The sequence below is a fragment of the Ovis canadensis genome, chromosome 3, assembly GCF_042477335.2.
Source record: "Ovis canadensis isolate MfBH-ARS-UI-01 breed Bighorn chromosome 3, ARS-UI_OviCan_v2, whole genome shotgun sequence".
NCBI classification, from domain to species: domain Eukaryota; kingdom Metazoa; phylum Chordata; class Mammalia; order Artiodactyla; family Bovidae; genus Ovis; species Ovis canadensis.
In genome coordinates, this window is record NC_091247.1 from 159,404,941 (window position 1) to 159,421,653 (window position 16,713).

The 16,713-nt window shown below is 39.2% G+C and overlaps 1 protein-coding gene across 2 annotated transcripts in view; it reads right to left on the bottom strand.

The window, feature by feature from the left end:
* Positions 1-16,713, bottom strand: part of IRAK3 (interleukin 1 receptor associated kinase 3) — a 58,448-nt gene that overhangs the window by 23,097 nt on the left and 18,638 nt on the right. Inside the window, exons 2-6 of one of the 2 annotated variants that reach the window (XM_069584713.1) lie at positions 16,286-16,465; positions 9,518-9,582; positions 8,724-8,778; positions 7,139-7,290; positions 3,880-3,944 (exon numbers count right to left, since the gene is read on the bottom strand). In XM_069584713.1, coding sequence (XP_069440814.1) covers positions 3,880-3,944; positions 7,139-7,290; positions 8,724-8,778; positions 9,518-9,582; positions 16,286-16,465 — 517 coding nt within the window. Of the gene's footprint in view, positions 1-3,879; positions 3,945-7,138; positions 7,291-8,723; positions 8,779-9,517; positions 9,583-16,285; positions 16,469-16,713 lie in introns of both variants that reach the window. The other variant, XM_069584712.1, reaches the window with a different exon arrangement.

Below are 16,713 nucleotides of genomic sequence, written 5' to 3' on the forward strand. Positions count from 1 at the left end.
ACAATCCATTAAATAGTTCCCTTAATTTATAATACATACATATATATTCTTGGGCTTTCCTGGTGGCTCAGACAGTAAAGAATCTGCCTGCAATGCAGGAGACCTGGGTTTGATCCCTGGGTTGGGAAGATCTCCTGGAGAAGGAAATGGCACCCCATTCCAGTACTCTTGCCTGGAGAATCCCACGGATGGAGGAGCCTGGTAGGCTACAGTCCATGGGGTCACAAAGAGTTGGGCATGACTGAGCGACTTCACTTTCACTTTAATTGTATAACAAAAAAACACTCATGCTCAAGTATTAGCATAGATTTTACTTTTTCTAAGATGTCTACTCTGCCACCCACCCCACCCCCAAGTTAGCATTTCCTCCTCCCTCACCACTCTGTGTGTGTGTGACCATGTTCCGTCATGTCCAGCTCCTTTGCGAGCCCATGGACTGTAGCCCACCAGGCTCCTCTGTCCATGGGATTTCCCAGGCAAGAATACTGGAGTGGGTGGCCACTTCCTTCTCCAGGGGATTTCCCCACCCCAGGGATTGAATCCATGTCTCCTGCATTGCAGGCAGATTTCTTAACCACTGAGCCACCAGGGAAGTCCTCAGCACTCTGTACTTGCTTTATTATTTAACTTACTGAAACTATCTGTTGTTTGTGCACTTCTCTCCTAATTCCATTCCAGACAGTATGTTGTAATGCCTCTGACTTATTCACCAGTAAAAGTCTAAGAAGAGAAAGGGTGAGTATGACTTAGGAAATAAGTTGGATCTTGCAAAAAAAAAAAAAAAAAGTAGCATCTACCTCAGTTTCCTCATCTACAAAATGAGGATAATAACAGGACTCGCCTCAGGCCTGTTGTGAGGATTAAAGAATGAATACACATGAAGCACTCGGTATAGGGTTAAAACTAAAGAAATATCAGCAACATAAATGATACTGATGGCATACCAGAAACATCCAATGCCATATGTCATTAATTCTCTCAAAAGTAATACATAAATGCCTTAGTAGAATAAATCCAAATGGGTCAGGTATATAAGTGGAAATATAAAGGTACTTGAAAAAATGGCAAAATTATTTTAAAACCTCTCAGTTGGAGGGGTCTTTAAACTATACAACCTAGAATCCATAAAAGAAAATATAGATTAAATTCAACTACATAAGAACCATCTCCAAATGGCAAAAAACTAGAATAAGCAATGACAAATGATAATGGGGTGAAAATAATTATTTGTATCTTAAAACATAAAAATAAGGCTAATTTTTTCTACTATATGAAATACTCTGACAAACCATTAAGAAAAATACCAACAGTCTAGTTAGTGGGAATGTAAATTGACACAGTTTCTATGGAGAACAGTATGGAGATTTCTTTAAAAACTAGGAAAACTACCATATGACCCAGCAATCCCACTACTGGGCATACACCCTGAGCAAACCCCAATTCTAAAAGATACATGTACTCCAATATTCATTGCAGCACTATTTACAACAGCCAGGACATGGAAGCAATCTAGATGAATGAATAAAGAAGTCATGGCACCAAAAAAAAAGAAGTTGTGGTACCTATATACAATGGAATATTACTCAGCCATAAAATGGAATGAACTCGAGTCGGTTGCAGTGAGGTGGATGAACCTAGAGCCTGTTATACTGAGTGAAGTCAGTCAGACAGATAAACACAAATATCGTATATTAACACATATATGAAAGTGAAGAATACCTAGAAAAATGGTACTGATGAACCTAGGTGTAGGGCAGTAACAGAGATGCAGACATAGAGAACAGACTTGTGGGCACAGTGGGGGAAGGAGAGGATGGGGTAAACTGAGAGAGCAGCACTGAGACATACACGTTACCATATTAAAATAGATGGCCAGCGGGAATTTGCTGTATGACGCGGGGAGCTCGACCTCCCTCTAGTTACAACCTAGAGGAGTCACACGGGGTGGGAGGTGGGAGGGAAGTTCAAGAGGGAAGGGACATATGTATAGGTATGGCTGATTAATGTTGATGTATGGCAGAAACCAACACAATATTGTAAAGCAATTATCCTCCGATCAAAAACAGATTTTAAAAAATCCAACAGTCTAATAAAAAATGGGCAAAGAACATTAACAGATATTTCATAGAAAAGGAAATAGATCTCTTTACATGTGAAAAGATTCATTCATCATAGAAAAAGAAATTTAAACTACACTGAAAAACCATGTCCACTTAGCAGATCAGAAAAAAACAGATAAAAGAATAAATGCTATATTGGCTAGAATATGGGGAACCAGGCACTCTTATATATGACTGGTGTTAAGTGTAAACTAGTATAGTTTCTACTGAAGGACAATTTGGTGGCATGGAACATGACCCTATGAATTTATTTATATGAAGTTTTCTTAGATACACTTCAACACATATAAAATAACAATATACAAGGTTTTCTCATTGTAGCATTATTTTAAGTAAAAGATTAGGAAAATCTAAAAATCCATTGATGGGAAAATGGTTAATGACATTATAACACAGGCACACAAAAGTATACATGAAAGTCGCTCAGTCATGTCTGAGTTTTTGCGACCCCACGGACTATACAGTCCATGGAATTCTCCGGGACAGAATACTGGAGTGGGTAGCCTTCTCCAGGGGATTTTCCCAACCCAGGGATCGAACCTAGGTCTCCCCTATTGCAGGCGGATTCTTTACCAGATGAGCCACAAGGGAAGCCCCAGAATACTGGAGTAGGTAGCCTATCCCTTCTCCAGGGGATCTTCCCGACCCAGGAGCTGAACTGGAGTCTCCAGCATTGCAGGCGGATTCTTTACCAACTGAGCTATCAGGGAAGCCACAGCACACAACGGAATACTAAAATAAGCAAAGCGAACAATGCGTGCATGCGGCCTCCTGTGTGAGAAGAGGAAAGTAAGAAAATAAAATACATATATGCTCCCAAATAAAACATTTCTGGAAAGACACATAGGAAACTGATAACACTGTTGCCTTTGGGAAAAGTGGCTGGGTGGCTGGATGAGAACATGGAAGAAAATCTCTTCTTGGCTTACCCTTCTTCCCTTTTGGAATTCTGGCGTGTCCGAATTTATTATTTATTCATAAGCAAAAAAATAAAGCTTAAATATAAAAACTTTCTTATTACAATTTTGGTTTTAGTTTTTTTGTTGACCAAATGATATATTAAGTTTTTATGCTTAGCCTCTAACATTTTGATTTCTGGTCTTAGGTATAAAAGGAGAAGGATTTAGGATAATACCTCCCTCCCCTGAATTCACATATTGGTTTAGGAAACATCTGAAAAGAACATTTTCTATTGTAAAGGGTGATGACTGAACTCTATAGGGTTAGGGGCCTTCGATGAAGCAGGCTGCACAGCTGCAGATGTGAATATATATGAAAATGAAGCCATTTCAGTTTGTCTCCAAGGACTTTCAGGCTCATGAATGAATTCCCAGAAAATAATATGCACATCAAAAGCACTTGATTTCTTTGTCTAAACTCTCTTCCGGAAGAGGTTTATATTGATGAAACAGTTTCTTGACTGGAATGTCTCTTAAGAAAGAGGAGCAATGGTAAAATATATACACTTCTAATGTTCTAAGAATGATTTTACATTCAGTCATGTTAGTCACACATGATTTAATCCACTTCCTTGTGACAGTTTCTTGTTAAAACGGGCTCAAGTGAATTATGTAAATAGTATATTTTTAAATGTATTCCAAAGAATATACTAAAGCAGATGTCAAAAATTTACCCAGTGTTCTAACCTCCAACCCACATTTATTAAATGCCAACCATGCCAAGCTCTGTGCTGTAGAATCAAAGATGAACAGAGATGAAAACCAGGCACAGGGGGAGAAATTTCAAGCAATGTACTCACAGTAGCAAAACTTCAAGCTCAGACAAAAACCTCTTCCATTGTTTCTTACACTGCATCTTTTCCCCCTAAATACAGAAAAACAAGAAAAAAAATATAAGGAAAGGATCTATTTCTGGTACTCTTAACGTAGGGTCTATGAAATCAGATACTTTTTGGTATAAACGCATATGAACGTTTTTCTGGGGAGAAAATCCTTAGCTTGTATCAGCCTTTCAAAAACCCATTAACGCCAAAACAGATTTAGAACCGCTGCTTCTGAATTAGAAGTTTTTCATGAGATGTATCAGATTGCTGCATTTTATATTAAACCCTTTCACCGTATTTTGTATACACTTAACATAAATTCGAAAATATTTTATGTAGTCAAAGAAAACCTCATGACAGAAACTCCCCACTTGATCTCAAAGAATCCAGGTTGTGATCCTACTTAGAAGTCATTTCAATAATTGAGCGTTCAAGACTTGGGTCACTTGGCTGTTGGTTTAAGTTTACCTTTGTATTAATTTTGAAAAAATAGGTCCACCAGGAAAATGAAAAATTTTACTCCTTACTTCAAAAAAGCTTCAGAAGCTAGCCCAGTGCCTGACATATGGACAAATTAATGAATTCAATAATATTATCTGGAGGACTTCTTCTGTACCTGGCACTGTCTTTGATGGCTTCCTACATCTTACAGCGTTGCATGTCTCTGAATCTCAAATGCCTAACTTCTCCCATGAAAGGGTTAAAGTGTGTTCCAGTTACCATATGTAAATTGCTAGAAAGGGCAGAGTTTTTAGAGTTCTCTGTCCTTAGGAACAAAGGAAGAGAAAGCCAACAGGAATCCTGGAAGCTATTTTCTAAGTTAACCCAAGAAGTCAGAAGCAATAAACTTGGCTAACAAATCATTTTCAAGGACCACATTATGGGAATTTATATTTTTAAAAAACCACGGTACTGAGAACCAAGCGGACTGGGTCTCAGGCCCACCTCTAACACTCACTATTTGTGACTTATTGTCACTGGACCTCCCTGGGGTCCGAGTTTTCTTAGCCTGAAAATGTGAAGGGTCAGTTTTTGTGCTCATGCTACCCTACCAGTCTTGCTGCTCTAAGTGTGTTCTGTGCAGGAGGAACACCAGCTTCTCTGGGAGCTTGTGGGAAATGCTGAATCTCAGGTCACTACATGAACCCACTGAATCACAATCTGAATCTGTGCTGTAAGATCCCAGGTGATTCGGATGAATCTAACCTAGTACCTTGCCCAGCCTCAGGCCCTCTAAGAAAGGTTACTGAAGTTAAGGTCCCAACTGTTGCAAAACTACATTTCTTATTTAAAAAAAAAAAAAAAAAAGGCTCTGTGACTAAAGCTTCATTAAATTATCTCATTTTTTTCCTGATGTGTGTATAGGACTTTGTTCAACCTTTAGGTCTTGGGTAACTTTGCTACCTTCTATCTTTTTACTAATAGTGAATTGCAACTAAATTCATAAAGACAGCATATGTGTTTCTTTCAATTCAGCTAACAAACATTTATTGAACAAATACTATAGGGCAGGCCCTGTAACAAGGCACTGAGACACAAACATACATAAGAGCTCTCTAAAGAAAACCATCCAGTCCACTGGGAAAGGCAGATAAAGAAGGTGATACTAAGAGATAGTGCTACTTTGCTGTGGCTACAAGGAGGGGCTTCCCCAGTGGCTCAGTGGTAAAGAATCTGCCTGCAATGCAGGAGTCGCAGGTTTGATCCCTGGGTCAGGAAGATTCCCTGCAGGAGGGCATGACAACCCACTTCAGCATTCTTGCCTGGAGAACCCCATGGACAGGGAAGCCTGGCAGGGTATGGTACAAAGAGTCAGACACGACGGAAGTGACTTAGTACACACACAGCTGATACACATACAGCTGATTCACTCTATTGTGTAGCAGAAACTAACACAACATTGTAAAGCAATTATATTCCTTTAAAAAAAAAATCTTCCTGGTGATTCTAACATTAGACTGGAGAAGACAGGTTTCAGCCCTATCCACTTCAGTTTACACGTCTGAAATACCCTCTATCAGGTCTTTCCACCTCTAGTCTAATTCCTGCTGTCTTTCCTCCAATTTCCCTGCCAATTTCCAGTTCATCACCCAGCCTGTAATCAAAGTGATATTTCAAAACACAAATCTAGTCCTTTCACTCCCCTACTTAGAAAGCACCTATGGACTTGACCTATCTTTCCAGTATCATCTGCTGCCACTACATTCACACTAAACTCTCCCACACTAAATTCTGCTCTACCAGTCTGGTATTTGTGAAAAGACATATGCTCCCATGCATGCCCCCATAGGTCTTGGCACCTGCTATATCTTCCATCTTCCCTCCCTGCCTGGCAAAAGTCTCTTTGTTCTTCAAAATCCAGCTGAGAGGTCACTTTCTTTCATCCATTTTTCCATTTGATTACTGCAGACACGTTTATTGAGCAGTTACTCTGTGCCGGGCACTCTTCCGGGTGCTGGAGGCGCCGGCCTCTCCTCTGGCTATCTTCTACGTGCTCCCATGACCTCTAGGGCAAATCTCTGCTAAGGTACTTATCACTCTACTACTTAATCTTTTCTTCACCTGTTTTCCCCACAAGACTGGGAACTCCTAGAAGATACAACTATGCTTTATTCATCTCTGCCCAGTACCCAGCCCATAAAAGTTTAGTAAAAGTTTACTGGCTGCTGACCAGCAATGAAGACCAGCTCTTTCGGTGCACACGTGTGAACCTATCTCCTCCTGACTCCCGAGTCAGATCCCCAACCCCTTTCTGCTTTCCTGGTTGTTCTCAGCTGTGTTCCAACCTCCTGCTCTGACGGTTGCCTTGCTGCCCTTGAAGCCTCCTCTTTCCTGCTCTCCTGGACTGTAACTGAAGACAATTTAGTAGCACCAAATACCAGCCTATGGTTTAACCTGTGAAACGGCCTGGAGAGGGCAGGAAAAACTGGAGCAGACGGACACAATCTGACCATCTTAACCAAAGTCCCAGTGGCCCTACAAGGCTTCTCAGAAAAGTCTTTCTCAGGCCTTACACCTGGGGAGGGGAAGGATTTAACTCCCACATCCCTGCAAGACAGGGATTCATTTCTTAGTCATTTCTCCAGTCGCCTGAGGTCATATATCTTATTTCCATTTATGAAACTTTATTCTCAAGTACACCTCCTTTCAATGCTGATGAAAAATGACACATTTTAATATGAAATATGAGCAAATAAATGGAATCGATATCCTGAGATAGTAATTCTTTCCATACCTGTTTAAATAATTTAATGGCATATGTTCGGTTTTGGATTTCCACTCTGTATACCTCAAAAATTTCCCCTTCTCCGATTAAAAAGTCTTTGTGGAAATTTTTGGTTCCTTCTACGATGCTGTGAAAGCTGATGGAGGATTTTAGCAATATTCCTTAGGAAGGAAAGTAGGGAGAAGATAAGTTATCTTTCTGCTTTTTAAGAATCAGCCATCATTATAAAGAACTAAGACTTCCCTATTAGAAACAAATCAGAGTCTAGTGAAAAGTCAGTAGAGATATCCCAGGAGCCTATCGTGAGCTCTCTGTACTCTCACTTGGGCCCGGCTCCCGCCATCCCACAGGGCAAATAATTTCTTAGATACTCAGACAATAACACTGTGATTCTATCACCTTTCCAAAGAGATCAGACAGACATCTTAGTTGGGGTAATTTTCCTAAGGTTATTTCCTTGTCATTAGATCAACAGATTACTGGTGACCCATGATGAACCCAAAACCAGTAAATATATATATATATAGAGAGAGAAGTTGAAATCTTAATATGACTAAATAATATTCACTAAGCATGACTGGTAGAAATATTTTTCATGAGCCAAATCCAACTTACTTCCCCAGAGTAAATTGGGAAGATGCTTCACCTCTTTAAGAAAATCATCTCAAGCAGAGAATGGGAGGAAACATTTCAGAGGTAACCAAATGCAAATTCAAAGGGAAAAGCCTAAATAAATCCTGCAGAGACCAATTCTGGCTATACTTAACACATTACATGTTTCATTTGGACCTTTTTGCAAAATCTTAAAAGACCATGGGTGGTTTAGATGAATCTGCCTGCAATGCAGGAGACTTGGGTTTGATCCCTGGGGAAGCCCCTGGAGAAGGGAATGTCATCTCACTCCCATATTCCTGCCTGGAGAATTCCACTGACAGAGGAGCCTGACAGGCTACTGGACCATGGGGTGGCAAATAGTTGGATACAATTGAACAACTAACACTTTCACTTTCAAAAAACCATAACCTTATCTAACTTTTTAAATTCTGTTTTGAACCAAAGAAGCATCAGATTTGGTGGCGAAGATTAGGCAAAGCAGCCTTAAACAGCCACTAAAGTTTATCAGGTTGATTCCCAGACAGAAGGAAATTATTCTCTCAGCTGACAGAACAGGAGTTGATGTGGCAAATAGCTGTTTTTCATAGTGACCACCAGGACCGCTTTACAATACCCTCTAAAGACTTCTCTACAAGTGCTAGGAACATTTCTAGAACTACACAAAACTCAACGTAATTTTTAAATGTCTTCTTATGACACATTAAAAAAGCAAATGTCATGAAATTATAAGTGAGACCACAATTATGCTCTTTATTGGACAATGAATTTGTAATATAATAGCAACATATCATCCATCAGAACAATGGATTAGTCAAAATTGAGAATATTTTTATATCTATGAAAAATTTATCCTGAATCTGCATATTAATGGTTACCATGTTTACTGGATATGTCTAAATTTCACTTAAAGGAATTCATGAATTCACTTAAAGGAAAGCATGATTTACAGAAAAGTTTGTTTGTTTTCGTTTTTTTTTACCTTTTTCATTACGTTCAGGAATAAGAACATTATCCACTGTGACATTGGCTGTTTCCTAAGAGAAGAAATACATATGAAAGTAATTCAATTTCTTAAGTCTAGAAAGAATAGAACCTCAACAGAAATCCAAAGCTACCCCTGGGACTATACAGTGCAAGAAAGTAGAATATAATTTAGAAGAAAGCTAGTAGAATGCAAAGTTATTTTATTCTATTCAACAGTATTCAATGCCATATATATTTCAGGCTTCCACACCAATGCAGGCTTCCACACCAAAGCTAAAAAATCAAGCATCAATGTCACAGTCACTTATAGTTAATTTTAAATGACTTCTAGTCCTATAAAACTCATTATCTCTAATTTTCTTTAATGAAAACTAACAATAACATGCAAAACGTCAACTAGAACAGGAAAACTAAAAATTAAGTTAAGACAAATACATAACTCACAGTATTCTTAAATGTTCTATGACTCATCTCTGACACATCACTGAGAGGAGAAAGCTCTCAACTCTTCAAACTGTTACTCCAGTACTCTGGCCTGGAGAATCCCATGGACAGAGAAGTCTGGTGGGCTATAGTCCCTGGGGTTGCAGAGTCAGACATGACTGGGTGACTAACACACAATCTCCTGAATTCCCAAATAAGTGAAGAAGAATGAGAACGAAAGCTTTCCTCGCTTTAAAAAAGTAGCTGCAAATAACAGCTTTTTTTCTGCCTCATAACTTCACTCCTTACACTCGATTATAGATGCAACAGGGTTCAAGGGTCATTACCTACACACACACATTCTACCTTTTGTAACATGTTTGGAAATTCTTTTCCCCGATGACTCTGCTCTATAGGATTCAAGGTTGCTCCTGAAAGAGAAATAAGGGAAGTTAGGTATAATAGCTGTTATGTTCTTAACAAACATTTTTTTTTCTTTCTTACATTGTGAAAATAAATACCTTGCTAGTAAGGTTCATTTCTAAAGCTCAGTTTCATTCCCATTGAATGGTTACAAATTTCCATATATGAAAGAGCTTTCTAATGATCAAATATAAAAACATACCTTTCTTCACTTAAAATGTGAGCACCTATCTTTTTGTTTGTATTTTTTATTTTTTTAACGAAAAACATGTGGCACGCAGGATCTTAGTTCCCTGACCAGGGATGGAACCCATGCCCCCCTGCAATAGAAGTGTGCAGTCTCCACCACTGGACTGCCAGGGAAGTCCATCAGCACCTATCTTAAACTATTCTTAGACATCATCAAAAATATTAAAGTATGAAGGTGAGAACTGACAAGAAGAAAGCAACCCTATTATCAGTTTTCTGTACATATATTTAAAACTTTTACAATTATGGGATTATATCCCTCTGGGTTAGTTTACTTGTTATCCTATCTTGCGCCATAAGGTATTAGAAGGGTGTGGTGTGTGTGTGTGTGTATGTATGTGTGTGTGAGAGAGAGAGAGACCAACCACAAATGCCCACACTCTCCCCAGCTGGACTATTACTTCTGTCTGTTATGGTTCTGCCTGAACTAAGGAAGTCTGTGGTGGCTTCCTACAAAAAATTTAAGCTGCAGCATTTTGCAGTTACTTCTGACATTTTGATTCGGACTTTGGAAAAGTTTTATTTCATTTTCTAGTTTTCCTTGGATTGTATTCTAGTGTTTCTTAGATTATCTTGCTTAGAAGACTAGCAACAAAACACAATAACAAACCTTGAACAAAACTACAAACCTTAGACCAGACAGACTTCTATAGAACATTCCATCCAAAACACAATATACTCATACTTTGCAATTGTACACTGAACATTCTCCAGAACAGATCATGCCTTAGGCAGTAAAATGAGCCTCAATAAACGTGCAAGGATGAAATCACACAAAGTATATTCTCTGACCACCTGGAAGTAAAGTAGAAAGCAATAACAAAAGGAAGTTTTTGAAATTGACAAACACATGAACATTAAACACCAAATTCATAAATAATGAATGAGTTGAAGAAATCACAGGGAAACTAGAAAAAACTTTATGATAAATGAAACCAAAAACACCACATGCCAAGATTTATGGCATGCAGCAAAAGCAGTGCTTAAAGGGAAATCTTTTTGCTGTTAATGCTCTCCTTCAAGAAAAGGAAAGATATCAAATAAATAGCCTAAACTTTTGCATTGGGGAATAAAAAAAGAAGAGAAAACTAAACCAAAGGAAGCAAAAAGGAAGAATTAAGATTGGAGTGGAAATAAATGAAACAGAAGAACAGAACAGAAAAACAAAAGAGAAAAATCGATGAAATCGATTCGGTTCTTTGAAAATATAAACATAGTTGACAATCCGTTAGTTAGACTGACCAAAAAAGAAAAAAAGAAGACTCAAATTATCATAATTAAGAACAAAAGACGTAACTACTGACCTTACAGAAATAAAATGAATTATAAGGGAATACTGTGAACAACTATTTGTCCAAAACTAGATAAATGATATGGACAGATTCCTAGAAAGACACAGACTATCAAAACTAAGTCAAGAAGAAACAAGCAATCTGAATGGATCTGTAACAAGCGAAGAAATTTAACTAATATTTTAACACTTCTCATAAGGAAAAGCCCAGGTCCAAATGGCTTCACAAGTGAACTCTACCAAACATTTAAAGAAGACTTAAGACCAGTTCTTCACTAATTTTTCCAAAATAGAAGAGGAGGAAACAACTCCCAAATCTCTTTGAGGCTAATAATCAATGCCACACAAAACAGCACAAGAAAACTATAGACCAATAACCCTTATAAATATAGATGCAAAAATGCTCACCAAAATATTAGCAAATTAAATCCAGAAACAAATAAGAAAGATGAGATACTATGACCAAGTGGGATTCATCCCAGGAATCCAAGGCTAGCTTAATATCTGAAAATCAATCAATGCGTAAAATGAACAAAACTCATAAAATTCAATAAGCTATCATGATAAAACTCTAGAGAGAAAAAATTTCCTTAATTTGATAAAGGGCATCTGTGAAAAACCTGCAGTGAACATCATACATAATGGTGAAAGAAAATGTTTTTCCCTTAGATCAGGAACAAGAAAGAAGGTCTTGTCTTGCCACCTTTTATTCAATGTTATACTAGAGGCTTCCAGCAGGACAATTAGGCAAGAAAAATAAATAACAAACATTCTGAATAAGGTATTGCTGTATAGAATAACATATGAAGTGTTCAGGTTGCAAGGGCACTAAAAGCCATTGTCCTGTTGTTGCATATAAATAGACAAGACTTCATTGTCGGAGAAAACGGAAGATTCAAAATGGTTCTCCTAAGAAGCCAGCAGAAAGCTGCGGATTTCATGTCAAAACTAAAAGACCAGCCTTTGCTGGTGGCTCAGAGGTAGAGTCCGCCTGCCAATGCAGGGGATACTGGTTCCATCTCTGGTCCAGAAAGATCCCACTAAGCCCGTGCACCACAATCACTGGGCCTACGTGCTGCAACTGCTGAAACCCACGTGCCTAGAGTCCATGCTCCACAACAGGAGAAGCTACTGCAGTGAGAAGCCTGTGCACGGCAACTAAAGAGTAGCTCTCTCTCAACTAGAGAAAAGCCCGCATAGCAACCAAGACCCAGCACAGCCATAAAAAATAAACAATTATAAAAAGGAAAATTAAAAGACAACCACTGATCATTGAGATTTACATGCACAATGTGATATGTAAGGACATATGCACGCATGCTAAGTCACTTCAGTCATGTCTGACTCTTTGGGACTCTATGGACTGTAGCCCGCCAGGCTCCTCTGTCCGTGGGATTCTCCAGGTAAGAATACTGGAGTGGTTCGTCATGTCCTCCTCCAGGGAATCTTCCTGACCCACGAACTGAACACACATCTCTTGTGTCTCCTGCACTGCAGTGGATTCTTTACCACTGAGCCACAGGGGAAGCCCATGTAAGGATATGCATGCCAGAAATATAATGACAGCAAGTAAAAATTCTAGTTTCTTAAACAACTTGGTTATGCCCTGAGATCTGAGGGCATGTTTCATGGATGTGAAGACACCACCTAGTGGCAGCCACCTGAATTGCAGGAACAATGCCTGCGAAGAAATACAAGAAATACAAGAAATACTGTAACACAGTCAAGTCCTCTACATATCAGCCTTCAAGTTGAGAACTTCCAAAGATGCAAACGTGTTCCCTCAATTTCAGGTGTTAATTGCAGCTTGCTGTCCATTTCCTATTGCTAACAATCCTTCAGCTCTACCATCTCCTACCTCCTCTCCCTCTTCCAGTCAGTGACTCTTCTTGCCTGTTCTCGCACTGCCAGGCCCTATATGCCAGCTGCTGAACTAGACTGCTGTACCTTTCAAGGTCCTATACTATAAGATTAAACATACTTTATTTTTTGTGTTTGTTTGCTTTTTATGTTTTATTTGTGTGAAAAGTATTATAAACCTATTAAGTACAATACTTTTTAGCTGATAGTGTGAGTTGGGTACCTAGGCCAACTTTATTGGACTTACAAACAAACTGGATTTACAAATGAACTCTGGGAATGGAAGGAACTCTTTGGTATGTAGGGGATTTACTACTCAAAAAAAACCCCAAATCTAGAAAGTGATCTCTGGAGATTGGAATATGCAATGCCAAAAAACCCTCTAACATGAAAATCACTCCCCCAAATAAAACAATTTTAAGGAAAAGTAGACAAAAATAGATTATTTGGATAAGTGATAACTGTTCATGGTAACAAGAAAGAAAGACTAACTCTTTATGCACTTTCAGTTAGGAGCTCCAACTCCTGACTCAGTGAGTTGATGTCACAGGAAACACAAGTGTAGCAAATTACGCTTAAATGTTTCCAAAGTGGGGCTTTCCTGGTGATCCAGCGGTTAAGAATCCACCTTCCAGTGCAGGAGACTTGGATTCAATCCCTGGTCAAGGAACTGAGACCCCATATGCCCACGGGGCAACTAAGCCCATGTGTCTAAGCCCACGACTATAATTGCTTAGTTGTAATTATAGAGTCCACATGCCTCGACCAAGACCTGATATGGCCAAAAATATCAGGAGTCATCACCTAGCTGCTTTTAATAAGCTATATAATTAATGTTTATAAGATTATAATTTAAAGCATTTACTCAATAAATTCCAACTAAATAATGTTATTTTCCCTAGCAAAGGATTCAGAACAAAACACTCCTTATCACGTCAAATTTATCTATCTTCTGGTATTAGGGCAGTATATTGTCTTTCCACCAATCAACTAATCTCACATTTTAATAAATGAAGGGATTTCCCTGGTGGCACAGTGCAATGCAGGGAACACAGGTTTGATCCCTGGTCTGGGGGGATCCCACATGCCTCGGAGAACCTGGGCCCTTGCGCCACAACCACTGAGCCCATGCTCTAGCACCCACAAGTCACAACTACTGAGTCCACATGCTGCAACTCCTGACGCTTGTGCACTTGGAGCCTGCGCAAGAGGCCGTGCAAAAGAAGCCACCAAAGTGAGAAGCCCGTGAGCCAAAACCAGAGAGCAGCCCCTGGTCACCGCAACTAGAGAAAGCCCGACTAGAGCAACAGAGATCCAGCACAGCCAAAAATAAATAAACAAAAACAAGGGAGGAATCAAAAAAATACTCAGAAAAAAAAAATGAAATTTTGCATGTGCCACAGCCTAGGAGTCAAACCAAAGATGTGGAATTTTTGTCCATATAATTCCCCATTGCATAATTAAACAACATAAAGTGTGAAAAGACATTCTGCAACTAATTCCAGAAAACCGAAGTATAAAATATACTGAAGTATAAAATATATTGGTGTGATTCTATGCTGTGAACAAGTTGCAGGGGTGGTGAAGGTGGCTGGACAAGGCTCAAATAATGAAAAAGCATTACTTTACAGCTCCCAGAGACTCAATGGCATTTTACTAGATCAGTCAGTGTCATAGTGAAGCATTCTGCTGTATAAAACTCAGTGAAGAAATAGTGTGCGATAGACACGAGGTACGGAGAAGGCAGTGGCACCCCACTCCAGCACTCTTGCCTGGAAAATCCCATGGGCGGAGGAGCCTGGTGGGCTGCAGTCCATGGGGTCGCTAAGAGTCTGACACGACTGAGCAACTTCACTTTCACTTTTCACTTTCATGCATTGGAGAAGGAAATGGCAACCCACTCCAGTGTTCTTGCCTGGAGAATCCCAGGGACGGGGGAGCCTGGTGGGCTGCTGTCTATGGGGTCGCACAGAGTCGGACACGGCTGAAGCGACTTAGCAGCAGCAGCAGACACAAGGTATTAGCCAAGTTATACATATATCACTAATAGGATAATATCATGCTAGAAACCTATGGGAACTAATCCCTAGTTCATGTGAAAACCCTACAAGATGAAAGTCAGTCTGAAGCTACAGTTTTCTGGTACAAATCTCTCAGGATTTCTTCTCATGTGTGCAAAGCTTCTTCAAGTGATGAGATAGTGGCTTGCCTGAACTAAATATATTATCAAACAGCATGTGTGCAAATACACAGAACTACAAATATGCCTGGATGAAAGATTCAAAGAATAAGGCTGCTGATCTAAAGGAGTTTCCCACCTAAGAGTCCCGCGTCCATAACCTAAGATCCAAGATCACTCAAGATCATTCTTGTTGATGTCAATGAACCCAAAGTGGAATAAACAGAACAAGGGACATCAGGAGATTATTTTATTGACAAAGACTGTACAAGGAAAACTTCACACATTTTACTTCTCAGGTAACTCTAAATGTAAGGAATAGCACAGCATCAGAAAGAAAAGACATAGAGAGGGAAGAAGCAGGACATGGTGAAATAGATGTAAACAGGTAAAGCACAGTTAGAAGCCATGGCATAAACTCAACAGTGAAGATAACAGAGAAATTCCAGGGTTATTCTGGAGGTTATCATTTGCACCAAAATACACAGATGGTTGCTGCTGTTTAGCCACTAAGTCATGTCCAACTCTTTGTGTCCCCATGGACTGTAGCTCACCAGGCTCCTCTCCCCATGGGATTCTCCAGGCAAGAATACTAGAGTGGGTGGCCATTTCCTCCTCCAGGGAACCTTCCCGCCCCAGGGATCAAACCCATGTCTCCTGCATTTGCAGGAGAATTCTTTATCGCTGAGCCACCAAGATAGCCCTAAAATACACGGGGGAAATGCAATTATTTTTAACTTGTTATCATAGGGTAAAATAAATGATAGCATTATTTTCATTCTACTCATATTGTGGTTCTGATCATGTTTATGACTCAGTTTCAGAGCCTTGAAAAGAGAGCTGATTCTCTTAACTAAGTAAGAATGAACATTTTAAGAAGTATAGCTTGTAAATAAATTTTAAAAAACAACTATAAAGTGGTGGAAAGGAGTCTGTTGTATAAGTTAGGCAATAAGAAAAGAAAGTGTCACAAAAAGATGAAGCTGCAAACTCCCCTTCAGGTAAAAGCCGCAGGTAAGGAATCACTGACATATCAACATGACCAGTCAATGTCTTGGATAAAATACAATATTTACAAGTTAAAATTTATATAAAATGAACCAAGAGCCATATCATCTGGATCAATGCTTACCATAGTTTGCAATTAAATGGATAGCCCGATGATGTCCCATCTCCTGGAGGATCTGTAAAAGGTCACCGATGGTCTTGTTTTTCTGAGCCCAGGACCAAAGCAATTCTCTTGTTCCACTTTTACCTTGGTCTACATATTTTTCAATGTGACGAACATCCAGCCAGCTGCTTGAAAGCCGCTCTGCTGTGGAAATTGTAATAGGAAGAACCAAAGAATAGTTTACTTTGGAGTCCTTGGTATATTTTATTACCTTTTATTTACATTTTCGTTTTGAACTAATTTTAGCATGTACTCCTTTAACTTCCCCTAATGTTAAGACCTTATATAACCACAGGACAATGATTAGACCCAGTGGTTACTAAGCTGCAAGTGAAAATGAAAAGTCACTCAATCATGTCCAACTCTTTTCGACCCCATGGACTATACAG